Source organism: Anoplopoma fimbria, chromosome 10 (assembly GCF_027596085.1).
Source record: "Anoplopoma fimbria isolate UVic2021 breed Golden Eagle Sablefish chromosome 10, Afim_UVic_2022, whole genome shotgun sequence".
NCBI classification, from domain to species: domain Eukaryota; kingdom Metazoa; phylum Chordata; class Actinopteri; order Perciformes; family Anoplopomatidae; genus Anoplopoma; species Anoplopoma fimbria.
The window spans coordinates 17,816,145-17,841,636 of NC_072458.1; the positions used below are offsets into that span (position 1 = coordinate 17,816,145).

General features: G+C 40.3%; 3 protein-coding genes across 6 annotated transcripts in view; 2 read left to right on the plus strand and 1 right to left on the minus strand.

The window, feature by feature from the left end:
• rpl15 (ribosomal protein L15) overlaps positions 1 to 25,492 on the plus strand; it is a 194,226-nt gene that overhangs the window by 167,090 nt on the left and 1,644 nt on the right. The window contains exons 1-3 of one of the 2 annotated variants that reach the window (XM_054605751.1): positions 23,452 to 23,538; positions 24,729 to 24,910; positions 25,010 to 25,146. In XM_054605751.1, the coding sequence (XP_054461726.1) occupies positions 24,739 to 24,910; positions 25,010 to 25,146 (309 nt within the window). In that variant the 5' untranslated portion in view covers positions 23,452 to 23,538; positions 24,729 to 24,738. Of the gene's footprint in view, positions 1 to 23,451; positions 23,539 to 24,728; positions 24,911 to 25,009; positions 25,147 to 25,492 lie in introns of those variants that run through there. The other variant, XM_054605750.1, reaches the window with a different exon arrangement.
• On the plus strand, positions 612 to 17,918 carry LOC129097048 (ubiquitin-conjugating enzyme E2 E1). 3 transcript variants are annotated; one of them, XM_054605747.1, is made up of 6 exons: positions 612 to 704; positions 1,679 to 1,879; positions 2,556 to 2,606; positions 13,343 to 13,475; positions 15,965 to 16,112; positions 17,792 to 17,918. In XM_054605747.1, exons 2-6 carry the CDS (start codon positions 1,686 to 1,688, stop codon positions 17,887 to 17,889), a joined length of 624 nt encoding a protein of 207 aa, XP_054461722.1. In that variant the 5' UTR covers positions 612 to 704; positions 1,679 to 1,685; the 3' UTR covers positions 17,890 to 17,918. The 3 variants fall into 3 exon arrangements, with proteins under 3 accessions (XP_054461722.1, XP_054461723.1, XP_054461721.1); XM_054605748.1 differs by lacking the exon at positions 612 to 704 and adding an exon at positions 812 to 1,001; XM_054605746.1 differs by lacking the exon at positions 612 to 704 and adding an exon at positions 1,234 to 1,381.
• Positions 18,550 to 22,521, minus strand: nkiras1 (NFKB inhibitor interacting Ras-like 1). Its single transcript, XM_054605753.1, has 4 exons — positions 22,432 to 22,521; positions 22,131 to 22,231; positions 21,677 to 21,918; positions 18,550 to 20,931 (listed from the first exon to the last, which is right to left on the minus strand). Exons 2-4 carry the CDS (start codon positions 22,222 to 22,224, stop codon positions 20,689 to 20,691), a joined length of 579 nt encoding a protein of 192 aa, XP_054461728.1. The 5' UTR covers positions 22,225 to 22,231; positions 22,432 to 22,521; the 3' UTR covers positions 18,550 to 20,688.

Sequence of the window (25,492 nt, forward strand, 5' to 3'; positions counted from 1 at the left end):
GTGCAGTATAAATACACTGTGCAATAATAGTTATAAAAGTTTCTGTCTGTATATATAATATTTCGTTACTGTGGATTCTTTACTGTTTTTTTATTGCTCATTTGCTTATTTATAATACTTATATTCAGTTGTTACTGTTACATGCCGTTCTTGTATTTACCTTTTGCCACATCTCATCAATAAATATCATCTCATCTCATCTCGTCTCCATTTCTCTGTGCTCAGTTTTTACTGTCACATGCTGTTCTTGTATTTACCTTTGCTACTTACTTTTCCTGCTCCATCAATACATATCACCTTATCTCATACCAAAATGAGATATCTGTGCAATATAAATACACTGTGCAATAATAGTTATAAAAGTTTCTGTTTGTATATTACATTACATTACATTACAGTCATTTAGCAGACGCTTTTATCCAAAGCGACTTACAGGAAGTATATATAATATTCTTTACAGTTTTTTATTGCTCATTTGCTTATTTATAATACTTATATTCAGTTTTTACTGTTACATGCCTTTCTTGTATTTACCTTTTGCCACATCAATAAATATCACCTCATCTCATATCTCTCTCTGTGCTTTTATTTTTTAAACGATGACCGGAAGTGTGCTCCCCCCCCCATTGCAGGTGACTTGACACTGGTGCGTCCAGGCGGCGGAGGCACACACACACATAGGCTGTGCACACACACAAAGAAAGGTACCAAATACTTAAATATTTGCATTACAGCGCACAATAATGTGTCAGTAAACGTGTTGTGTGTGTTTTGGAGGGTGTGGGGGCTTCAAATGTGTCCGTGTGGCGCGTCAGAGGGAGACATTGAAGAATGGTTCCATCCTGTGACTGGAGATCAGCTGCACGTCGACGGATATAGCTTTAAAAATGCCCGAGGAAACCCTGCAAGTGATCGGCGTGGTGCATGTGTTTTTTGTCTTAATTATGGAGGTTTAAACGTGTTAAAGGAAACAGGCTGACACCTCGCTGACTTCTCTCCAGGTGAAAGTTTCCTCCATGCTGAGGTTGTGCAGGGTGTTTGAGGCTTTTCCTGCCGACTGCGACATTTCTGCTTTTTTTTTTTTTTTTTTTTTTTTTTTTACCACCACCACCCAGGACCTGTTCGACTCAATCCCGAGCAGAGGCCTCCGGGCCCGGTTGTAAAACACAACGAAACACGCTGCTGGAGTCTGTGGCTGCAACCGTGCAGACTAAATGTGGCGTTTACTGTCTGTGGAAAAAAAAAACTGGGCTGCAAGACTCCTTTGAGAAATCTTGACATTTAAAGTTCACACGCTTACTGGAGGCGGTGCATACTTCATAAATGATGAGAAATGTTTGATAATGATTAATAAGGATCCTCTGTTGAATTCGGCATACAGGTGAACCACATGACAGCAGTACATTTTTTTTTTTTTTTTAAATTAAACCTGGATTTAATGTGGTCCACACAGATTAACTGGCATTTTATTTAAGTATTAGTGTATTGGATGCATGCTGAATTTATGAATGCAACCTGAAGATCTCAAGTTTTGGTAATATTTACCCTTAAACAAGCCTTTGCAGTTAGATGTCAGATGTTTTTAAATGGGGTTGGATGTGGAGTAAAGATGTCAAAAGGTGAGAGGTGTTTTGTTTTTTTTTCTTCTAAATGTTGTGTTTCTGCTTGTTTCCCCCAGGCTCGGTATGTCGGATGAAGATTCTCGTGCCAGCACCAGCTCTTCCTCCTCTTCGTCGTCAACTCATCATCAGCAGCAGCATCAGCATCAGCAGCAGCAGCAGCAGCAGCAGCAGCAGCAGGAAGCAAACACCCCAAAGAAGCGAGAAAGCAAAGCCAGCATGAGCAAGACCTCCAAACTCCTCTCTACGAGTGCTAAAAGGTTCGCTCGCTTAAGGCTGGGCTCAGGAATGTAGATGCTTCCACCCCGGCTACAGTCAGCTGTGAAGAGTTTAACAGGCCGTTTTAAGGGCTCAGTTTTACAGATGTGTCAATTAAATCAACTAATTGATTATTAGTCGCCAAAATCACATGGCTGTTAGTCGACTAAGAATTGCTTTGGTCGATGAAAACCCTACAAACTGGATATTCTGACACTTCTTCCCAGGACTGATGTTTAGTCTCTTTAAGGAATCAATTTTTCAACAGCTGTAAAGAAGTCAGGATTTTGGCTCATTAATGACATTAGTTATTTATTAGTGACAACTTCAGCGGACGTCCACGTACATAAAGAATTAATTAGAAAGACCCAAATAAAAACGGGTCTATTCTTGTTTTTCTAGTTCACAATGTAAACAGTTTTTGGATTGAGTGTCCTGTGTCCTGTGTGTTGCTTACGTAATTTGAGATGTCTTTTGTGAAATTTCTGCTAAGAAAAAAGCTTTTCGTGAGTCTTGAACGCTTTAGTTTGACACAGAATAAAGTTATTTAACTCGATAAGAATGTGTTTCAGAGCAGCCTTTACATCAGGCCTCCTCCGTCTTCTATCCAGACGTGTTCATTTGGATTTAAAGTTATGTGCTCAGAGCTTACCATTTTTTTTTTTATCCTTTTTGCAGAATTCAGAAGGAGTTGGCTGACATCACGTTGGATCCACCACCAAACTGCAGGTGAGTCAATGATTTTTAATGGAGAGTTAATGTGTCGTTAGAAACATGTGGGTCATTGACATGCGGGTCATTTACTTTTTAAACGAGGACATTAAATCCGTTATGAGAAATGAATGCAAGAAGTCCTTCGTGTTGGCGTCTTGAATGTGAAGGTTGAAAAGCACCTCTTTGTCTGTACGCAGGAATGGAAGATCTTTTTACTTTGCCACCTTGCATCTGAAAACGACTTTTAAAATCTATACTCTTTATAAAGGAATAACATTTAGACATCATTTAATGTTATTAATTGTGTTATTTAATGTTCACATAAAGCATTACGCGCATGGTAAACTACATAGTCCATAAAAAGACAAAAAACATCATGGTCATGGAAGACTGAATTGTAGATGATGGACTGATTTTATAGAAAGTAAAGGCTATCTCTTTGTTGCATATTGCTCTTTTCACATTTGTACTATTGTTAGGGCTGATTTTTAAACCCTGAATACTTTATTGTTGCTGACTGAAATATGTCCCTGGCACCAAGTATTGGAAACTAACAAAAGCTGGCATGAAATGTTTGCTTTACTTCCTGATTTTAATCAAAATGTGGCAGAATTTAATCAATTGTATTATTAAGGAAAAGCTCTGGTGCAGATACTTGTATTTAGTAACCGTTTGATATTCCAGATATCTGGCTTCTTTTCTTCAATAAAAAAAAAAAAGAGTTTTGATTAAAAACATGTTTTTTGCTTCTCAAAAGGAGGATATCATAGAAAGTCTGGTTTTGGTATTTATATTGTTTCGGCGCTTGTATTGAAGAATTTCAATCGATACCTGCAGCGTCTTTACAAGATGCTGCAGGTGAAATGTTTTGTCAGTGAGCATTCGTTATATATTTATAGATTTACTGAGCTGAACTAATTACAGCACAAAATAAACTCATGACTGTTATCTGGTGAGTGAATCGGTGCGCTTGTGTTTCTACTATTTTTAAGTTCTGTTGAAGAAGACAAACCACCGAGTAAAACCTCCTGAAATTCGAAAAAAGTAGACATTAGGTTGCGTCTTCTTTAAGGTGATCTATGCAATAAAATGTTTTGTCATTTAAGAAAGCTGTTGCAGTCTTGGGTTGACAATCCTTTGCTTCGATCCGTGACTGAAGAAGTTACAGAGAGGTGTGAAGTGTTCACAGGAAGGAAATAAAAAAAAAAGGCTCGATGTCCTGTTTTGAAGCCCTTTTTTTTCCTGACGGCTCAGGTTTCTTGACGTGATGACAGGTCTGTTGTTGTTGTTGTTGTGTGTCTGAACCCGCAGCGGTCAGGATGACGAGACCTTAAAGGCCAGCTGATCGCATGACGGCGAGCTCGTAACCACAAGTTGTGCAGCCGAGATCCAAAACAAGCATTTGGCCAATGAAGCCTGGCCTCAGAGGAGCGTTAGTTTTTTGGAGTCTGTGTGTGTGTTTGTTTGTTTGTTTGTTTGAGTCATGAATCTCCACTCAAAGGAAAACCTGCTCTGGAGCTGCAGCCCCGAGCCCCCTGTGGCGTCACGGATTAACTCCTAACACCGAGGCCAGCTGGAAGCTCTGAGCGCTCGGTGAGAAAAAAGATCTGATGAGTGCAGGATTGTTGACGAGAGATGTTATTTTGGAGTTCTGTCTAATGCAAGGGAAACGGAGAATAAACAGAGAATATTTAGCCCGGTGCAACTAAGAAACAGAAAAGGGATTCACCTTTTGAAATGTTTTTTTTTTAAATCTCTCTCAGTGGGCAAACAGTTTGACTTTATACTCTGATTCAGATTTAAAGTTGCTGCAACACAGACAAAGACATCGGTAGATAATCGATTAGATATAACAGAGTCCGTCACAAGCAGCACAGATTAAAATATAATGACCTTTTTAGACAGTATTTTATGATAGAATTAGAGTCTATCTTCATCTTTTGTCCCTTTAATTTAATTTATGGACATAAGTGATGAGTGAAGACGGTGGTAGTCGGAGCTGTTTAAGTATTTCTGGGCAATTGCAAGTCAGCTGATGGCTAAAACGACTTGTTTCAAAAGGCTTTACCTAACTTTACTTCACTTATTTCCATATCATGGACTCGACTCAACTCTATTTGGTACCTGCACCTTTTCTCAATATTGTTTCACTGACTCTGTTGCGGTTGCTATTGGTGGCAGATTGATGGCGGCTATTTAAAAATGGCGGGTATGTGCAGGATGTCCCGTGTCACACTTGTGACGATCCTCTCTGACCAGTCCGTGTTCTAGCTGCACCTTTTTATGTATTTATCGGCTCAGCTCACTTGTAGCCTCGACCAAGGCGATACCAGAAAAGTATGAGCAGGTACAGAAAACAAAAAGAGGAGTTCCAAGCGAGGCATTTAAATTAGTTCGAGAAGCAGAAGTCTTTGTAAACGGTTAGAAAAATGTCAGTTTTTTTCTGGAAAAGTGGCACTAAATTTAAACATTTTCTTTTAAAGCCGTTATTAGTTTTTAATGTTATATAGCCGAGATTTTCAATGCCACACACCTTCAAAATTCAATATGCAAGGTGCGTGGACAGCCTGTCACCGTCTTTGTTATTGTTCTGGGATTTTGTACTGGTCAAAAACTTCTTGAACATATTTTTGATAAATCGGCAGCTGAAAGTAGATCCCAATAAATACTCTACTTCCTTTTATGCTAAAAAATGTCAGTGCCCAACTGTTTCAGGAATTTGCTGAGCCTTTTTTCAATAGTGAAACTGCATATTTGTATGAACCAATGGGCTTGAGGCCAAGTATTAACATGTTGGTTTTGGTCTTTTCATCCGATTTGTTGACTAATAAGAAAACCAGACAGTCTTATTCTATCAGTAAATTATCCAAAGAAGGAAATGCTTCAGCGTCGAGATAAACGACTTCAAACATGCGTGAGGAGTGATTTATCTCTCCGTCTCACCAGCAGCGTGGCGAAAGGCCTCATTTCTTCATTTTGTTCTGTTCCACTTGCTGAAAAATCTCTCTATTCAGCACCACGTGCAGAAGGGGGATTTTTTTTTGTGTGGATTTTGTTTCTTTCTGCTTCATTTAGCAGAGAATCTACTCATTAGTGTATGAATGGAGCCGGACAGCTACGCCTTGCAGATGCTGTTTAATGGATTAAACGTCGATGAGTCAGTTGGTTGACGTCTCATTTCTCTGTCGGGTTGTTTCGGGCCTCCTCGCTCTCAAAACGGACACTGACGGATGAAGTGACGGCTTATCCCGACTAGTCTCCCATTATCTTCAGCCCCCCCCCCCCTCTCGTAGCCAACTTTGTTTTATAAGCACTATGAGGCCGAGTCTTTCATCTGTCATTTATCAAAATCTAATTATACTCTACACAGGGAATGCCGTGTAGGCCCTCTTTTAGCTTTTTTTTTTTTTTTTGCTGCCTCGTTGCCACTGAAGTGTGAACTGCAGACATCACAGGCCTCCACCTCCCTCCCCCCATCCTCCCTCCCTGTGTGTTGCTTTCATTCACCGTGTTTTATTCCCTTTTTCCTCTCGACCAGCTTCTTTTATTTATTGCTCTCTTCCCGACGCTCGCACTTAATTCCCTCTACCTTGTGTCCTCTTTTGCGCTGCGCCATATCTCCTCTTAAGTTGTTGCCCTCGGGTGTCGACACAGATTCCTGACATACCGGTTTTCGGGGCCCGTGACAGCTTATAAGGATAGGTTATAAGCTGTCTACAGTGGGGTAATTAGCGTTAAGTAGGGTTGGGCAGCTGTGATGTTTAAAGGCCGTTTATTAATATTTGTGACCATTTTAAAAATCACTTTATTTCGTTAGCTTCTGAGAGTCTTGACAGGCCTGTGCGTGATCCCCCCCCCCCCCCCCCCCGAGTACAGTCACTGATGTAAGCAGCGGTTTTCTTCGTACACACCTCTGCAGTGTGAAGTCAGTGGGCTTGCATGTTTGAGATTACTGAGGTTTTCTCAACAGCTTCTTCATATCTATAAAAAGCCTCCTCCCTGGAGAGGAAGTGGCTGGCCCGTACGCCGTTGTTACTTCACAAAAAGGCCTGAAAAGGCTCTGAGCTGCTGCACAGATGGAAGTTGAAGGAGTTTCCCCTTCTGCGTGCCGGGTTGTAGTCGGGCAGCAAGAGGAAGTAGATGTTTCATTTCATGTCTGTCGGCTACGGGTACGCCGGAGTGTCAAAACCTCAATTCTTTTTGGGAACACAAATGTCAGAGCTCTAATCTTGGCTTTGGCCAGACATATTTTGTGTTTGTGGTTTTTCTTAATTGAGAGAATTTTCCATCTTTCACCAAATGGAGTCGGTCATAGATAGCTCCTGGTTTCTACGTATGATGTACGTTCCAACATGACCTCAAAAGATTTATGTCAAGGGTGTCCTTAACAGTCAACCACCCTACAGCACTAAATGTAATTCACTGTCTGAGGTGTCACACCTAAATACAACTCCAGCTGCATTATTCTGTGCCGTTTGGAGCCTGTGACTGCTATCGGGAGTCCATGATAAACAATTATCCAAATGAATACATTCCAATTTGAATATGTTCAAGCCCTTTTTTTTCCCTCGATCCAAGCGCCATCATTTTGGTCTTCATGGCTTTAAGAACTAATTTTATTGCTACATTTGTGCTAAATTAGTATTTAGTTGGTCCATTTGGAGGGCCTCGTCAACTTGTCCAGTTGCATATCAGCTAATTGGAGTAATTGCCAGCTGATTTACCATTAGATATCATTTTTAATCTAACTGAACTCTTTTGTGATTACTTTTATGGCGAACATGTCTATAGCAGAAAAAACACACGAAACAGAAATATAACTTTGGCAGGTTTTTGCACAAAAATAATCTTTCTCAACTTTAAGATATCTGTACCAAAACTCAGGTATTGTATCAGCACCAGAAATCACAAAAATGTCAAACGTCATCCAGCAGTTGTCGGCCCTGATACATCGTTGCATATTGATATTTCTTTTTGCGCTTCCAGCTTTAAACATTCACAAACAAACATTCATTCAGTCTTTGTTCTACATGTGTGAAGGTTTGCCTGATGTTATCTGTAACAGTCGAAGACATCATGTCACTGTTGTTAAGAATATAAATATATTTGTAAAAGGCATTTTGTCTGCATTTGCCATGCTCCTGTTCCTCTTAGTATTAGAATGAGTTTCTAACTACAGCATTATATGGAATATCATCCCTTTGACTCCTCTAAATCTTTTTTCAGACCCAATGCATCAGACTTTGTATCTGACTCTTTGTGTCAGTGGAGGAATATAAATGCCACCGTATGATATTCATCATGCACCGTCCTCATAAAGCTCTGAAAGAACATTTGCAGGCTGATTGCCATTGTATTAAATTGGCGGGGTGGGAGAGGGAGGGTGTCGGGTGCCGTCGCACGGAGTCTCCTCGGCACTCTTGTGAAGTGGAGTCATTATATTGTCTCAGTCAGGCAGCTTATTACAGTGTTTCTCTCTGTCATCACAATACAATACAAGCAGATAGTGGTGATTGAAAACGAAGCCCAGTGTGTATATTAAGGTCTACATCGCTGTGGTTTGGGAGTAAAAAGGCATCGTTAAGCAATACAAAGAGATTAATTTAAGCACGAGGAGTGATAACAAGAGCTCAGAACAGAACGAAGAATACAGAGAGAAAGAATAGATTCATGATGATTAATTTCTGAAGCTTTTACACTGAAAGGAGAAACTGAAAATCTCATATATTAGCTAAGAAAGCAATGCGCAGTAAATCCTGCTTGGCGTATGTTTTGGCTTATGTGCTTATTCGGTCAAAACTGTAATTACCAAAAGGAAAGAACACTCCAATAGAGGTGTTCTTTGCTGGGTGTAAATGAGGATGTCGGTACTTTAATTTGATTAGTGCCATCAGTATCTGTGTGGGCAGGTATTAGAAATGAACATTGCAGCACTTCCATTCCAACAGCCTAATGCTGCATTCATCCAATACTGGATAAACAGGATGAACTCTTGTTGTTGCTCTGATTTAATAAAGTCCATGCATTTGGCCCGGGCAAAGCTGGCGGCATGAGCATTGCGTGACGGTTGCTTCGCTGAGCCGCTGCAGCTCACACGCTCCACACTGACAGTGTTGCTGCTGCTGCCAGCTCTTCCTTTTACTTTCAGCTATTACATTACATTACATTACATTACATTACAGTCATTTAGCAGACGCTTTTATCCAAAGCGACTTACAGGAAGTGTATTCAACATAGGTATTCAAGAGAACTACTAGTCACCAGAAGTCATAAGTGCATCTCCTTTCTTAAACAAGCATCTTAAAGCATAAACCAGAGCAAAAGTATAGTGCAGAGGCAAATTACTACGAAAACAATAATTGCAACAGACTAATCCGAATATAGTAAGTGCTACAAACTACTACGAATAGGATAAGTGCAGTAAACAAATACAAATTCAATAAGTGCAGCGAACTGATACAAATACAGTGAGTGCAACAACTAATACGAGTGCAATAAGTGCTACGAGGAAGGCTCAGGGTAGTACTTCTTGATGTATATTCTTGAGGTATTACTACCACAATTATAACCCAATTAAAAGATAGTTCTCTGTTAATGTTGGAGCCCTGCTAGACACTGCCTTTTCCACAAACACTGTCCTGCAAATATTTTAGAGCAGTATCCTCGTTTTAACATGGACGGGATTCTGTCCACAGAAAAACTGCGGAGGGATTTTTATTTTGAAACAGAAACTTTTTTTTTTCCACATGTTCTCTACAGATCTTGACAACAAAACTGTAGAAATGTTCCTGGTGTGATGTCTATGCCGTCAAAATATCATCATTCACGGCCGATTTTTAATCCTGTGACCGGCTGCACGTGGCAAAAAATATGAGAAACTTTGAATCTCTAGAAGATGAAGCCGAGCTGCACCTGAGCCACGCTGCTCAGGTGGGCTGTGATGCTGCTCTGACCTGCTAACCTGGGCGCCCTAAGAAATGATCAAGCGGTTCTGTGATGCAAAGAAACAAGCTGCTCATGCAGGCATGGTAACCAACTGCTAGCCTTGTAATCACAAAACAAATACCATAAATGATCCTATTATACTAGAAAAGTTGATGTGGCTTGTGAGAAAATAATTTCATTTTTAATTTATCTATTTTTTTTTCTTTCTTTCTGTATGAATTCAAATGCCCAACAGTCATTTAATACTCGTACTCTATTTGTTTTAGTTCGTTCTGTCGGCTAACTGAACATATTCATCTTCTGTTCTCCTCTTTTGTGCTGCAGGCGTCATTTTTTGGGGTAAATCGCCGTGTGCCTGTTTGAAAGGTTAAAGTCTTAAAAAGAATGAATCAGCTGAAATGTCAGCGCTCTTCTTGCAGTGAGCGTGTACACAGAGGTGGCAGAAGAAGCCCTCACCTCCCCCCCCCGATATTGAAGTGAATGACAACAGTGATAGTTTGGCCTATAACTGCCTCACACAAAGCACTGGGTAGCCTTTTGTGTGTTCGACGGAGGCAGGCGGAGAGGAAGCCCGTCTGTGGATGTGAGAGGCCTCTGTTGTCAGGCGACAGAAACCTCGGCCGGGTTGATTCAGTGGGAAATGATACAATATCTATTCTTGGCACAGCAGCGGTTCTTGACTGGGGTCTTGTTGTGCGACCAGTTTATATTAGCAGTCCCATCCGATACCAGAGCTGCCGTACAGGAATCCTAGTAACGACGCGATGTAAATGACATAGATTCCTCTCAGCTACATGTGGCATGTTTTAAACAGAGGTGGTGTTTGTCCGAAATATCATTTTCACATCTGAAAAGCCATCGCGATTATGATCTTGTTGTTGGGTTTGGGCACTAATAGAAATATACTAAGACCGTCCCATTGTTCTATGTTAATGTCCCTGGTAGACCATTGGCTTCATGCCAACACACACACACACACACACACACACACACACACACACACACACACACACACACACACACACACACGCACACGCACACACAACAGTACCTCCAGGGTAGTAAGACTGACCTTTTTTAGTGTTTCGCATTATACAACCTAAAAATACATTTATATTCAACATGAATTATCTTCATATATTTTAGTGGTTCCCAAATTGGGGAAACCTCACGGGGTTGCAACATAAAGCTGAGCAGTGCACACGGTCGCTCTTTAACTACTTAATTCACTTCCTGTGACAACAAATAAAGCAGTCTGTTGGCACAAAACTGGTATTTGGGTTAAGGGTTTCTCCAGGTCCACTTTTACAATTATGTTTTGAATTTCTCCCTTTTTTTTATTATTTTATTAGCTGACTGATAAGTATCACTGGGCTCGGTGTTGGCATGGAGCATTGGAGCCACCAGTGTAGTTTATAACAGCAAGCTGGACTGAAGCAGTATTGTATGAAGATAACGTGAAATGTGTGTGATCACAGTTTGAGATGCAACCAAACAAAGAGTTTTCATGTGTGTGAAAACGAAAAGGAATAGTCTTTATGAATTTTAAATGACTTATTATAGAGCCAGAAAACATAAATGATATTGTGTGTCGTTTAGTTTCCTACTGTAGTTGAACAACAATAAGCACTTGATGTAAAAATGTATGTTACACAGGCTTTAATTAAGCAATAATTAAGCATTCCTGGCTAACAGACACACTTCTCTTATGGGACTTCCTGTAGCTGCTTTCAAATAAAAAACCCAAACATTATTTCTTCTTTCACAAAGTCTGTTTAAACTGTCATATTGTACATGTTGTGCTTTATTTTGTTAAAATAAAATAAAATAATCCTCTATTAGTCCCACAGCGGGGATATTTGCAGGATTACAGCAGCAGAGTGAATAGTGCAAACAAGAATAACATAAATTAAAAAACAATTACTAAAATATTATATCAACAGACTTTTAATATTGCACAGATCATTTATTTTGCACGGATGTTATTGTCATACATAGGTGTTATTAGCACCGAATCACACTTCAAAAGGAATGGTTTAATTTAGATATTTGCTTTGATTACAGTACATTTCTATTAATTTTATAGATTTTTTTATCCTATCTGTTGGAAGGGTACAGTGAGACATGAGGACTTCATTACATCTCTAACAAGACGCCATGAAGTGAAGTATGAGCTGCAGAGCGAGCTGTATTAATCTGGACTGCTCTGATCTCTTGGCCCTCTGCCACTTGTTTACTGCTGAAGTTCATATGGCAGTAACAAGGTTGTTTTGACGTTTAGCAGCGCTGCAAAGCTATGAGAGCAGTTTTTAAAGATTGTAAAACAGCCAGTCAGTAATTTATGAAGGCTTAGATTCCTGACTGTGTGTCTGCTATTTGCCTCTTTTTGTGGATTTGTCTCAGCTCTCCCACTCTAACGTGGAGCGTCTGCTACAGTAAGTGAGATTATTCCCTGACATTTACCTCTCCGGAGCAGACGGCGTACGGAGGCTGCTCATTATCACGTCAGCTCTGTGCAGAGAAACTGGATTTGTGCACTGAATTATTCCAGAAACTGCTGCATCTGAATAATAATAATTTTGTGTTTGTTTATTCAAAATGTTCCTCTCATTGCTTTGTCCTTTTAGCCTGTTGCTGTACACTCTGTTTTTCTTTTCTTTTTTGTTGTTTTGCATGTACAATTTCCCACTGAAACAAGTCTTTCATTTGCATCCAGCAAACAAGCTTTAAGGGGCTCCGGCTTATCATTTTCAAAATGAAATGGCAAACTGGAAAGTGGAGTTTGGAACGCGCTCCATCAAGCAGTCAATTATGTGAAAGTATCTCCGCCATTAAAGCGCTAACAGAAGCTGCTGTTGACTTACTGTGTTGAATCAAGGCTCTTGTGAAGCGGCGGCGGTGGTCCTCAGCTTTGTCTCCACAGAGAAGTGAAGTCGTGTTGATCTTTTCTTTCTGTTTTTTTTTTTTTTTTTTTTTTTTTGATCATTTCCCACTGTGTTGGCATAATGACTCAGACGGGCAATTGCACTTTATTGTTTTAATGAATTACCAATATGATAACATGGATTGGAATGGAGTAGAACAGAGTGCAGAACAGTAGAAAGATGGTAATTATTTAGTCATTTAGCAGATGTTGAGTGCAACAGTAGAATAAACTCAAAGTACATAGAAGATGTGAAAGAAGAACAGTGAAAAGGTTGAACTTGAGGGCTCCTCATGTCAAGGGTGTCTGGTGAAACAATGATCTCAAAGTGGACGCAGTGTGGGGAAATTCCTGGGGGTTTTGGAACAATTTACATTTAAGAATCCCGAAGTACAACTCTTTTTAATATTTCTGAGCTTTATAGTTAGTTTCAAAACCAGGATTAGTGATGTACGGACAGAACTTCATCAGCTGTCTGCACAGTCGCACCTTTTTGATTTGAGTGTTCTCATTAAACTATTTGACTTCCAGATGCTTTGATTCATCACTTGCAACTGTTTGTTTAATGTCTTGTTTCCATTAAAAAGGAAGTACAGTATTTTGTGGTTATTTTCACACTAAGTGTTGAAGAACCAGCTTTTTGACTTGCAAGTCAGGTCTCTAAAACTTTAGACTTAACTTGGTCCAAAAGACTTAAAAACAGCTCAAATGAACAAATGCAGAGAACTCTACTTAGAAATTAGAATCCTAGTCCCACATTCACATAACCGGTGTAATTAAAATGTTGTGGTTACGTTGGGCGACTGAGATGTTTTCACAGTGGTCTGGTTTTATAGCCTCTAAATGTTCATCAAGAAAATAAATGTTTTCTTTGCCCCGACAGTGCCGGTCCCAAAGGAGACAACATCTATGAGTGGAGGTCGACCATCCTGGGCCCTCCGGGCTCCGTGTACGAGGGAGGAGTGTTCTTCCTGGACATCGCCTTCACACCGGACTACCCCTTCAAACCACCCAAGGTGAGTTGCGAATGATTGTTGGCATCCAGCAAAGCCTTTTTCTGTAAACCATGACACGGACGGCTCTATTTGGAAAAGGTGTCGTTCTCATATTCCCCACTAGAGGGCACCTTTGTGCTTTGCAATGCAGCTAAATGAAATCAGCAGCTCATATTTCTAATCTGAATTCCTCAGGCCTCTCTATTGTATGGGATCCTTTGATCTCTTTTAAGGAGGAGCTGTCACAACCAAACTGTATTCAAAAAATGGAAAAAAATGTACTCCGACCTGACTTTTTTTAAGTCATTAGCCACTACTCTTCACTTCTGCATTCATGTCCTCTATTGAGTAGCACTTTAAAAGGGGATTTTCCAAATTCTACAGTGTACATGTGATATACTAGGGAGGTAAAAGTCCAGGTAATAAGCAAACCAGTTTGCTTATTACCTGGTTTGCTTATTACCTGGAGATCCTGGAACTCTTTTACGTGAATGTAAAGGGGGCCTACAGCTCCTCTGCCCTCCCCCCCCTCGGTGAATCTGACCATAACCTAATAGAACTTGTGGCCACCTACAAGCCACTGGCTATGCAACAGGCGGCCAGCACAAGGACTGTGAAGGTTTGGTCGGAGGACGCCGAGGAGACCCTCCAGGAGTGTTTTCAGGTCACAAACTGGGAACTGTTCCAGGAGGACTACGGGGAGGACATCGAGGGCCTCTCTCGTTGCATCACAGACTACATACGCTTCTGTGAGGACACCATTGTGCCAACAGAGAAGGTCCGCTGCTACCACAACAACAAGCCGTGGATCAGCAAAGAGTTGAAGGGCCTTCTCAACAGGAAGAAGAGGGCCTTCATGGCTAAGGACAGAGGGGAACTTCGGGCTGTTCAGAAGGAGCTGAAGAGAAAGCTGAGAGAGGCTAAGAACAGCTACAGGGAGAAGATCGAGGCTAAGATGGGACAGGACAACACTAAAGAGCTGTGGAATGGGATGAAAATGATGACAGGCTGCAGTCTGCCTTCATCTGGAGTACAGGGTGACCTAGCACTCGCACCGGAGCTCAACCTATTCTTCAATAGGTTCGACACTACCCCCACCCCGGTGTGCTCCGACAGTGAGGCTAGGTCTCCACCTAACACCTCTTCCCCCATTCACACCTCTGCTGGAGTCTCTGCTCCCCCTTCCATCTACATCTACACCTGCCCCCCCTCTTTCAGACCAACATCTCCACACCAGTGGACCAGGACAGCCCATCACTCCATCGCTCCCCCCTACAACTGTTCACCCACGGCCAGGAGCTCACAGCTCGCTCCATTGTTGGCTGTATCACCAGGGACAACGAGGAGGAGTACAGAGGACTGATTGAGAGCTTCATCACATGGTGCAGCAACAACCACCTGAAGCTCAACATCAGCAAGACCAAGGAGCTTGTGGTGGACTACCAGAGGAACAGAAGCCCCCTGTCCCTGTTTTCATTCAGGGAGGGGGGTGGAGAGGGTTGAGTCCTACAAGTACCTTGGGGTGTAAATAAACAATAAACTGGACTGGACACACAACACTGACGCCCTATACAGGAAAGGACAGAGCAGGCTGTTCTTCCTGAGGAGGCTGAGGTCCTTCAATGTGTGCAATAAACTGCTCAAGGCATTCTACCAGTCTGTGGTAGCCAGCGCCCTCTTCTTCTCTTCTTCTACCAGTCTGTGGTAGCCAGCGCCCTCTTCTTCTCTTCTACCAGTCTGTGGTACCAGTCTCTACCAGTAGCCAGCGCCCTCTTCTTCTCTTCTTCTACCAGTCTGTGGTAGCCAGCGCCCTCTTCTTCGCTGTGGCGTGCTGGGGTGGTGGCATCAGGACTGGAGATGCCAACAAACTTAATAAGCTGGTGAGGAAAGCCAGCTCTGTGGTGGGTCTGGAGCTGGACAGTCTGGAGTCAGTGGGTGAGAGGAGGATGAAGGCCAAACTCGGAGCCATCCTGGACAATCCCTCTCACCCTCTCCATGAGGAACTGTGGCAGCTGGGCAGCTCTTTCAGCCATCGGCTGATTCTACCAAAGAGCAGGACGGAGCGCTTCAGACGCTCATTTGTGCCCACTGCCATCAGACTGTACAACAACAGCGGAGACCACAGTCTGTCAACATGCTGACCAAGCCCCCCCCCCATGTGGATATACTGTACATTTTTATTTTTAATTCTTATTTCTTATTTTTGTTCTATCTTTATTTTGTTGTATAGTATGTGTAGTTATTGTCTGTGTAGTTGAGCTGCTGCAACACTCGAATTTCCCCCATGGGGATCAATAAAGGAATATAATAATAAAGTTTCTAATAGATGAAACTTCTGCTCAGTGGGTTTGGAGTTATAATTGACTCTTCAGATGAATCTGGAGTGACACTTCATAACATAGTTTGCCTGACTCAAGTATTTATTTGAGTATTTTAGCATATAGGAGAAGAGAAAACGTATAAAAAGCTGTGAAATACAGACTCCTCTTTTCTCTTTCGTCCGTGTCCAGGTGACGTTCCGTACGAGGATCTACCACTGCAACATCAACAGTCAGGGGGTGATCTGTCTGGACATCCTGAAGGACAACTGGAGTCCTGCCCTCACCATCTCCAAGGTCCTGCTGTCCATCTGCTCCCTGCTCACTGACTGCAACCCTGGTGAGAGCTGCAACACACCCAAAAACATGCGCAAAAGCCTCGTAAAATCTGCTGACGGCTGTTTTTTATGCCAATATTTAATTATTTAATTAAATAAATTCACATTTAAAAGTGTAACAGCTTTGATATATATAAACAAGGTAAAAATATCTGCAAAAAGCATCCAATTTAAATACAGGTTACTATGACTTAAAGTGATGCATGATATGCATAATAAGGAGTTCAAACAAACGCTGGTTGCCGGGTTTGTTTCTGCTCATCTCAGTTCCTGATTATTCTTCCTCAGAGGGGTTTTTTCAGCAGGAACTCCTCTCCATCCAGTAATCTTTGATGTTTTGTGTGTGTATATATATATATATGCAGCCGTACGTGATTTACAGGACTTCACTTTGAGGATTTTAAGATTCAGTTCATTTGATCTCCTCCTGACTCCAGCTCATATTACAGAGCCTTAACGTCTTACATCTCCAGATTAAGCTGCTCTGGTTTCCAAAAATCCAGATTGAAGACAGAAGGGTGGCGTGTGCGTGTGTGTGTGTGTGTGCGTGTGTGTGTGTGTGTGTGTGTGTGTGTGTGTGTGTGTGTGTGTGTGTGTGTGTGTGCGTGTGTGTGTGTGTAGACCTCTGAGGAAAAGCCTTTAGTGATTATGTTTTAAGATTCATGCAGCATTTACTGCAACGTTTGAAATGTAAGCAGTAAATTGAGGTTTGTGAGTTAAAAGCAGAAGTCATCATTATTTTACAGGATATGACTGAGTATCTTCAACACAAATGCTGTGTGATTATACAGTAGCTGTATTATGTATTTGATTGATGAAACCATAATGACCCTGTGGTGAAAGGTTGGGCAATAATTATATACATTTATCAATCAGGGATTTTGCCATACAGTTAATTAATTGATAGCTATCCCTTCAATATCTTCTAGTAGGCCATTGTGGGTAATGTATGGTAGTGTGTGACATTGTGATGAATTACCTCATTTTTCATGTATTTAAATATAATTACTGGGTTGGGCAAAAAACATACATTCCCACCGTATTTAATAGATTAAATGAGGCTAACCACACTGGCTCCTCCAAGTTTAAATACATGCTACATAAAAGCACCCATGAAACAATGGTCCTATCTTACTATTTAAGAATATGGACATATACACACGACAAAATGAAAACTAGATTTTATATTTTTTTTATGAAAATCTCACTTGGTATTAGTTAAACAAGGAAAAGCTGATTGAAGAACCAGTGTGTCAGGTCATTTTAATTTGATTTAAAATGAATTTAGTAGGGTTTTCCTCGACTGAAGAAACACTTAGTTGACTAACACTCACAGGATTTTTTCGACTAATTAATTATTTGACTTAATCTTCAGATCGGTAAAAACTGTTTTGACCCAAAGAATCGCACAAAAGCACCACTTTAAATATTGTATTTACCAGAGATGCTCTCATAAGTTTCTTTGAAATAAGTCATTCAGCCTGAAAAAAAAAAAAAAAAAAAAAAGACTAAATACATCTTAGTCGACTAATTGACAACCAGCAATTAGCAAAAAAAAAATATCTGCACAAAAAATGTATTAAAATCTCTTAACTGCAATAATTTACGAAGAGATGTTACAGTTGAAATAACAAGAAGAATATAGAAATATTTATGTTTTACTTTGTTTTTCCGTTCACAGCCGACCCTCTGGTTGGAAGCATCGCCACACAGTACACAACAAACAGACCTGAACACGACAGGATAGCCAAACAGTGGACCAAACGCTACGCCACATAGTCACCAGAGGAGCTGCTGGTTGGACGACTCGGGGGTGGGGTGGGGTTGGGGGTGGGGGGGGGCGTCGACTTTGGGGGTGTGTGTGGCTCCTATCAGAGGAGGGATGCGGGGAAGATGGAGGAAGGGGGGGGGGGGATTTTTATCTCTGAATTGAAGTCTTAACTCCTGACATTTTGTTGTTTACTGTATTTTTTTTCTTTTTTCTTTTTTTTTTTTAAGTTATCTCCGGCCCAACTATAATCAAATCTGGCAATAATGCATTTAGTGTTTTCTCTTTTGAATTTCTAGCTTGTGCTTTTGAAGACGGACATTAATACAAAACCGCTAGATGAAACGTGTCACAGCATGATTCCCCCGTCAGTGTAAATTCTCACATGTATTAGGTTGCAGTTGGTGTTTGCTTGCCCCTCCGAACTCCTGCTCTTTTGAAAAGGTGTTAAACACACACGTAGACATGTTTAGATATGGATGGATATTGGTTGTGATTTGTGTTCTGTACTGATAAAAAGATGTTCTGTTTCTCCCTTAAGAATTAAACATGACCAACTGAAGCGTCTTGACTTTGTTTGATCATTTATAAAGACATTTATGTGTTCATCTTCAGAAAATGCCACCAAAAGAAACATTAAATATGAAGAAGCTACATTTTATTCAGTGCATCTTAAGACAGAGTTCCAGAGCAGAGAATAATTTAGGCTTTGCAATGATTACAGTCCCACTACCTCTGTTCTACTAGCAGCACATTAAATGTTATTACTTTGAGACATTTAGGACACACAAAACAGCGCAGGTCATCCTTCACATTGTTTAACCATTTTTTTCAGAATTCAAGGAATGTGGCTCATTAAAGTGACAAAAATAAATTAGTTTAAAAATAAATATTTCCTCTCAACACGGACATTTCTACTGTTAAGACTCACACACAGCTTTAACTAGTAGCCCTATTTGGATTATACAGGCTTGACGACAAAGGAGTGCAACAAACGCCGGACAGACATTGACTTTCACTTCACGAGTTAAAGGCGGCACCATGAATATTATTGCTGCCAGGCCATATTTGATATATGAGATGGACTGGACGAAGGCTAGCTGAGTTCTGCCTGAAAACAAGGATTTATGCTGCATTCACATCAGATGGGAAATAAAACTAGTGTTACGATTACTGTCTGAAAATACTGTCAGACTCCCAACATTTCTGAGCTTCCGTGAGAGGTCAAAAGAGTTTGGTGCCACAGCTTTCTGGACTTTCTGGAGTTTCAGACTTCTCAACTTCACAACAACCTTTTTTGGAAGAGTGACAGGTTGCAGGAAACATGAAGAGATCCTTTCCTGGCGCAAAATACAATGTTAGAAAATGGGGGTTAAAAACTGTGCATTTTGTCTACCACCTCTGTTATTGTAGTGGCTCTAGATTGGGATGATTACAGCAACCAATGACTCATTCAATGTTTTCTATTAACGCAAGATAGACCTGAACAAATATAAACTCATCCTTTAAGTTGGAATGGTAAACACATACATTTTCACAATCGCAACTCAAAAGTGTAAATCCACATGATTAGTGTTCGGGTTGTGTCAAATCTTTGGTACTGAACTGCTACGTTTTTAAGATGTTTATCTTAAATTATAGAAACTGATTGACGACTCACATTGTACAGAAAACGACACGTACCATTGGATTATTAAACACACTGGGACTTATGCTCATTTGCTTTCTTTCTGTGAGAGAGATGAGAAGATCAGATATCAATATCATGTCAGTGTGTTGGGGTCAGTGCTGGGGTCAGCTTGTGGTTAGCCTAGCTTAGCATTAAGACTGGAAGCAGAGAAACAGCTGGTCTGGCTCTGTCCAAAAATACAGAATACTAATGATTAACAATAACGCTGAAGCTCACCGATTAACACATTGTGTCTGATTTGTTAAACCAAACATTAACAGAAATGAAAAAAATACAATTTGTGATTTCAGGGGAAGTTACATGTCAAAAGTATTTTTTGATAACAACAGTTCATCTATCTGCCCAGCACTTCTGCGTGTGATTATATCTCAGGGTGTCAAGATACAGTGGGTGAGCACAGGTGGATGTTTTGTTTCTGTAAAGACAAGATGGCAATCACTGCAACCGGGTGGTTTTGCCAGGAAACAGTCACACCACGTTACTCCCTCTAAAACCACTCAGTTTTATTTCTCATCGAAGTGAGGTTGCCAGGTTTGGTCCCACCATGCCTCTGCAGGGAACAACACCACAACCTGTGCTCAACAACCACATCTGGCACACCTGCACTACAGCTGGAGTCACTGCACAGAAGTGCTGGGCGGATGGACAACCTGTTGTTTTTCAAGAAGTAGTTCCAGCACACAACTTCTCCTAAAATTCAAAAAAATGTTTTTAACACTTCTGTTTTTGCACAGATTAAACAAACAAGATAAAACATGCTAGTTAATGAGCTTTAGAGGTGTTGCTAGGCATTGTTCGTGACCTTTGAAAGTACCAGACTAGCTTTTCCCCCCCTGCTTCCAGTCTTTAACACAAGTTTGACATAAATCTTCTCATACAATTCTCAGAAAGAAAACAAATAAGCATATTCCCCAAAATGTTGAACATTACCCCTAAAATGATGTTTAAATTGTGTATAACTGAAATGATGATGTGTGTAAAATGCTCACATTTACAGAGAAGCAACCAAAGCCATTGCTAAGCTAAAGACCTGTCCATGTCGCCATGCTCGTTATTCCCACATGAGGTGAATGCAGCGTACTAGAAGGAACAGGGAGGAGAGACGGGGATCCTCGGAGTTTCAGATGTCGTTGGACGGGGTGCCTTTGCTTTTGCGTCCGGGCAGAGGGAAGGCCGACTTGCTCTGAGGCTGCGTGAGGCGGCTGGTCAGCTGGGTGAAGGGTTCGATGAGGGAGTTGCGTTCCGCGACGCTCACCTCCCACAGCTTCACCTTCTCGCCTCGAGCCCACTGCTGGGCCACCTCCTGGTCCACCTGACGACGCTCCCGCAGGTCCGTCTTATTCCCCAGAACTATGACTGTCACCTGAGAACAGAGACAACAAATCCAATTCACTTTTTGTAAGATTTAAGATGGTACATGATGCACTTTACTTGACACAATAATCATTGATAATTTAGACTTTATGTGCCTTGCTTTTCAGCAACAGATCAAACTGTAAGTGCTATCTTTGTGTAGTCTAGGTTACCGTGATACCTGCTACTAGCTGCCATTTCTCAATAAATTTATATGGGTCTTGTTAAATAGCTAGAGTCAACATGCTTATCAACACGAGTTGTGCAGTAAAATGAGCGTTGGATACAACTTTACCACGATTTTTTAAAAACTGGTTTCCGTCATGTTGCTTTATTTCTAAACACTTAATAAAAAATGTCCATATACAGCACAAGATACAGTCTTAGGCAATTCTGCCAGTAAGTTTCCTGCCTCGCTGCTGCAAACACGTCCTTGATTGTTGGTGCCTACATGCAAAGGCAGTTGCACTATATGAATAAATGCAAACTGGGAACCTTAGTCTTTTCATCTTTGTATTTAGTGTTTCAGATCCACTTAAAGTCTTAATTATTTTTGTTCTCACCTTTCAATACCACACCATGATGTGTCTAGTTGCATATTTTAAATAATGCTCTACATGGTGTGGTTGTTTGCCAATATAAAAGGCAGCAATACATTTATGGAACGGAGCTGAGTAAGACAATCTCTGCACCAGGCGAGAAAACACAGCACGTATTATGAAAGGTGGTTGAAACATACTTTGAACCAGCCACACCTCTTTTTTATCTCTGGACTTGTCTATCTCCTTCTTCAGGACGTCCACCTTCTTGAAAGACTCCGAGCTGTCGACGCTGTAGACGAGCACGAAGCCGTCCGCCACGGAGTAGTAGTGTTTGGGGAGGTCCTGCCCATCGTGGAGGCCTTTGGTGTCATAAAGCCTCAGCTGTTCCTTCACACCGCGGTCAGTTTCCACTGAGGCCACATACACGTCCTCCTGGGTCTCGCTGGATTCAGAACCTGGGAAATACAGACAACACAACAATATCATTAGAGAGATGATATACTTCAATCAGTGCAAGGAAAAGCATTAAGACATATTCAATGAGACCATATCAAGGTCATTTAAACTAGAACAACAGCAGATATTGATTATGAATCCAAATGTTGCATGTATGCATAATATATCTGTGTTATTGTCTCATGACTAAAGTCCCAGGTGTGATACTTACCCACAGAGTGATTTCCATACAGCAATTGTTCCAGTATGGCAGTTTTCCCCACTGCTGCCTGGCCACACACCACAACTTTACAGCCTTTTCCCATTTCGAGCCTACAATGCAACAACACAACAAGTCACATGGTTTATAGTTTCATAATGCATATGTTGATTGGTTAGCTGCTTAGCCTAGCTGGCTAACAGGCTAGAAGGTGCAGCTCATCCCTCTACATGTGATGTAAACACACCAGCAAACAGTACAGCTGCAAACCAGTCTTTGTTAAGTGTTGGTTCATTCGGCTGAAGCGTCTTACTTGAATCAGGAGGATCACTTGCTGTCTGTCATCAAGTCTGTAAGAGTAGCATCACAACCAGTGCATCCATTCTGCTCTGCAAGCGCTGAGACTTGTTTTGACACTGCGCATGCGCGACGGGGTTCCCTGCCATTGAAGAAATTATGATAATGACTATAATAAAAAATTATTAAATAATTAAAAAATGAAATGAAATAAATAAATAAATAAATAAATAAAATAAATAAAATAAATAAAATAAATAAAATAAATAAAATAAATAAAATTCATGCAACATTTGGAGCGCTGAGACTTGTTTTGACACTGCGCATGCGCGACGGGGTTCCCTACCATTGAAGAAAAAAAAATGATAATGATAATGACTATAATAAAAAAAATTAAATAATTAAATAATTAAAAAATGAAATAAAATAAATGAAATAAATAAAATAAATAAAATTCGGCTCTGCAAGCGCTGAGACTTGTTTTGACACTGCGCATGCGCAACGGAAAAATGTTCTTTACCACCACCAATATTGAAGAAAATAAATTATTATAATAATGACATATAATAAAAAATTATAAAAATAAAAATAAAAATAAAATAAAAAATTATAAATAATAAAAAAAACATAGAAAAAACAACAATAAAATATTAATTTAATAAATTTCAAAAATTAAATTTTAAAATTAAATTAAATTTAAATAGAATATTTTTTCATAATATTAATGATAATAATATTATTATTAATAGTAATAGAGATAAACAACAGTCAATCACATATCACAGTGAACAACTAAACAATAAATACACTTTTTATATTTTTGATATACACAATTTACATACAACTACTTCTGTAGTCAGTATGGCAGTAATTCCCCAGAGTTTGAGTGAATACATAAATCAACTGTGTCTTTTGTCTCTGGACTCTACTATTTAATCAAATCTAATTTTGCTGTCAAAATTACCACAAAAATATCTTCAAAAATCTGGCAAAAAAATGAAAAACTTAATAATAAAAAGAAAACTACATTTCCCATGAGCACCCTACCGGAAACGCGTCACGGTCGTTTTCATAAGGCATGCTGGGTACTGTGCCTCTCTCTTTCCGGCTGGTACGCCATCATGTAAGCGAGTTTTTCTATGCTTTTTACTAAACGAAATCCATGAAAATCACTGTGAATATACGTTCATCTGTCTGTTTACCTCGGATCATTGTGAAGAGGCTTGATAACTATCTTAAACGCCATGATTATTTATTTACCAACATTGTTAAAAACACTGATTATCGCCTGTTTTTGCGGCGCTGTGATGAACTGGGATCTGATGGCCACTGTAAAGCTAACCTAGTCTTGTTACCATGCTGTCTTTGTAGTTTGAGTTAACTTACCACCAGTCTTGCAGGTCAACTCATTTAAAAACTGCATATTTAATTAAATAACATGTATAATAACGTTTATGCTAACACTGTGGTGAAGAGGCATTAAAAGCAATGAAGCCCACGTTAGCATGCTAATGCTAGCTTTGATACTAGCCAGCTTCCTGAGCAGCATGGGCATTTGTCCTCCTATAACTACTATAAACACAATGGGTGCTATACCTGGCTTGCTGTCTGCATTAAAGGCAATTAAGAGGTTACTGGGGAAATGTAAAAATGTGGAAACAGTTAACATAGACTGTCTAAATGTGCAGTCACAGGAGTCTTAACCCATGTGCTATGATGACTTTAGAGTCGCAGGTTTCTAGTTTATTACATTTTTTTATCAATGCAGCAGATAGTTAAAGTATTGGCTTGCATGCCCTGACCAGTTCAATGTTGGTGAATGCTGCTCACTGCTACAGCTTCATGGTATAGATTGAATTTCAGGTTGCATGTTTGTTCTTAACAAGCTGTATCAACAAGAAACAACCATTTGAACTTGTTTTTAAAATGAGATTGACACCTTTCAACCTTGCGCTGAATATTTATTATATATCTTTTTTTTTTTTAGTGCAACATAAAGCGGGTATAGTTTGATATATCTGTTAATAATGGCAGTCATAGATTTTCAGTAAAAACACAAGATGTTGTGGCAAATCAGTTGTTTATGAATGTTAGTTGTACTTGTTTTATAATGTATGTAATATTACATAATGTAATGTTTAATATTACCTTTAATTTATGTGAGGTGTAAGAGCTTTGTCTCTCTCATCCCCTTGTCTCTCTCATAAGAAGTGCCTTAAGAATGTTATCAATTCTGTGTTTCTTAACTGCATCATTAGACATCAACAAGTGGTGAATTGACGCATGTTTAACATTGTTCTTTATTTTGTTTAGATAAGTCAACATGGGAGCATATAGGTATATGCAGGAGTTATGGCGCAAGAAGCAGTCCGATGTGATGCGCTTCCTTCTCCGTGTCCGCTGCTGGCAGTATCGTCAGCTGTCCAACCTCCACCGAGCTCCTAGACCCACCAGACCTGACAAGGCCCGTAGACTTGGCTACAAGGCCAAGCAGGGTGAGTGCTGAGCCCCAGAGTTTGTTTTTTCCTGCATATTACAGTCCGTCATCATCTTTGCTCGCCTTGCTAATCATGTCTTTGTTTTTTTACTAACAGGCTACGTAGTGTATCGTGTCCGTGTGCGCCGTGGAGGCCGTAAACGCCCCGTGCCCAAGGGTGCTACCTATGGCAAGCCAGTGCATCATGGTGTCAACCAGATCAAGTTCGCCCGCAGTTTGCAGTCAACTGCTGAGGTACGTTTATCTTCATCAGTTATACTTTGGCTTTAAGGCCAGAAGAAACAGTGTTTTGCTGGTCTGACAATGCATCAGATGAACTTAATGTGTTCACTGTGTACTGGATCTCAAATGGATTGGTGTTGCCCATTTTGATTGCAAATACTAAGATGATGATGATAAGGGAAATGGAAAATGTAGGGCAGCATCACTTTAAAATCTGCACATGTGGGCTCTTGTTGTCCGTCATTAATTGCATTATCTTGGATATAATCAATTTACTTATGATGAGTACAACAAATTCTCATGGTGGTCTGGGAACTTGAGCGCCACACAACAGCAAATCCCATTTTACTGTCCATCT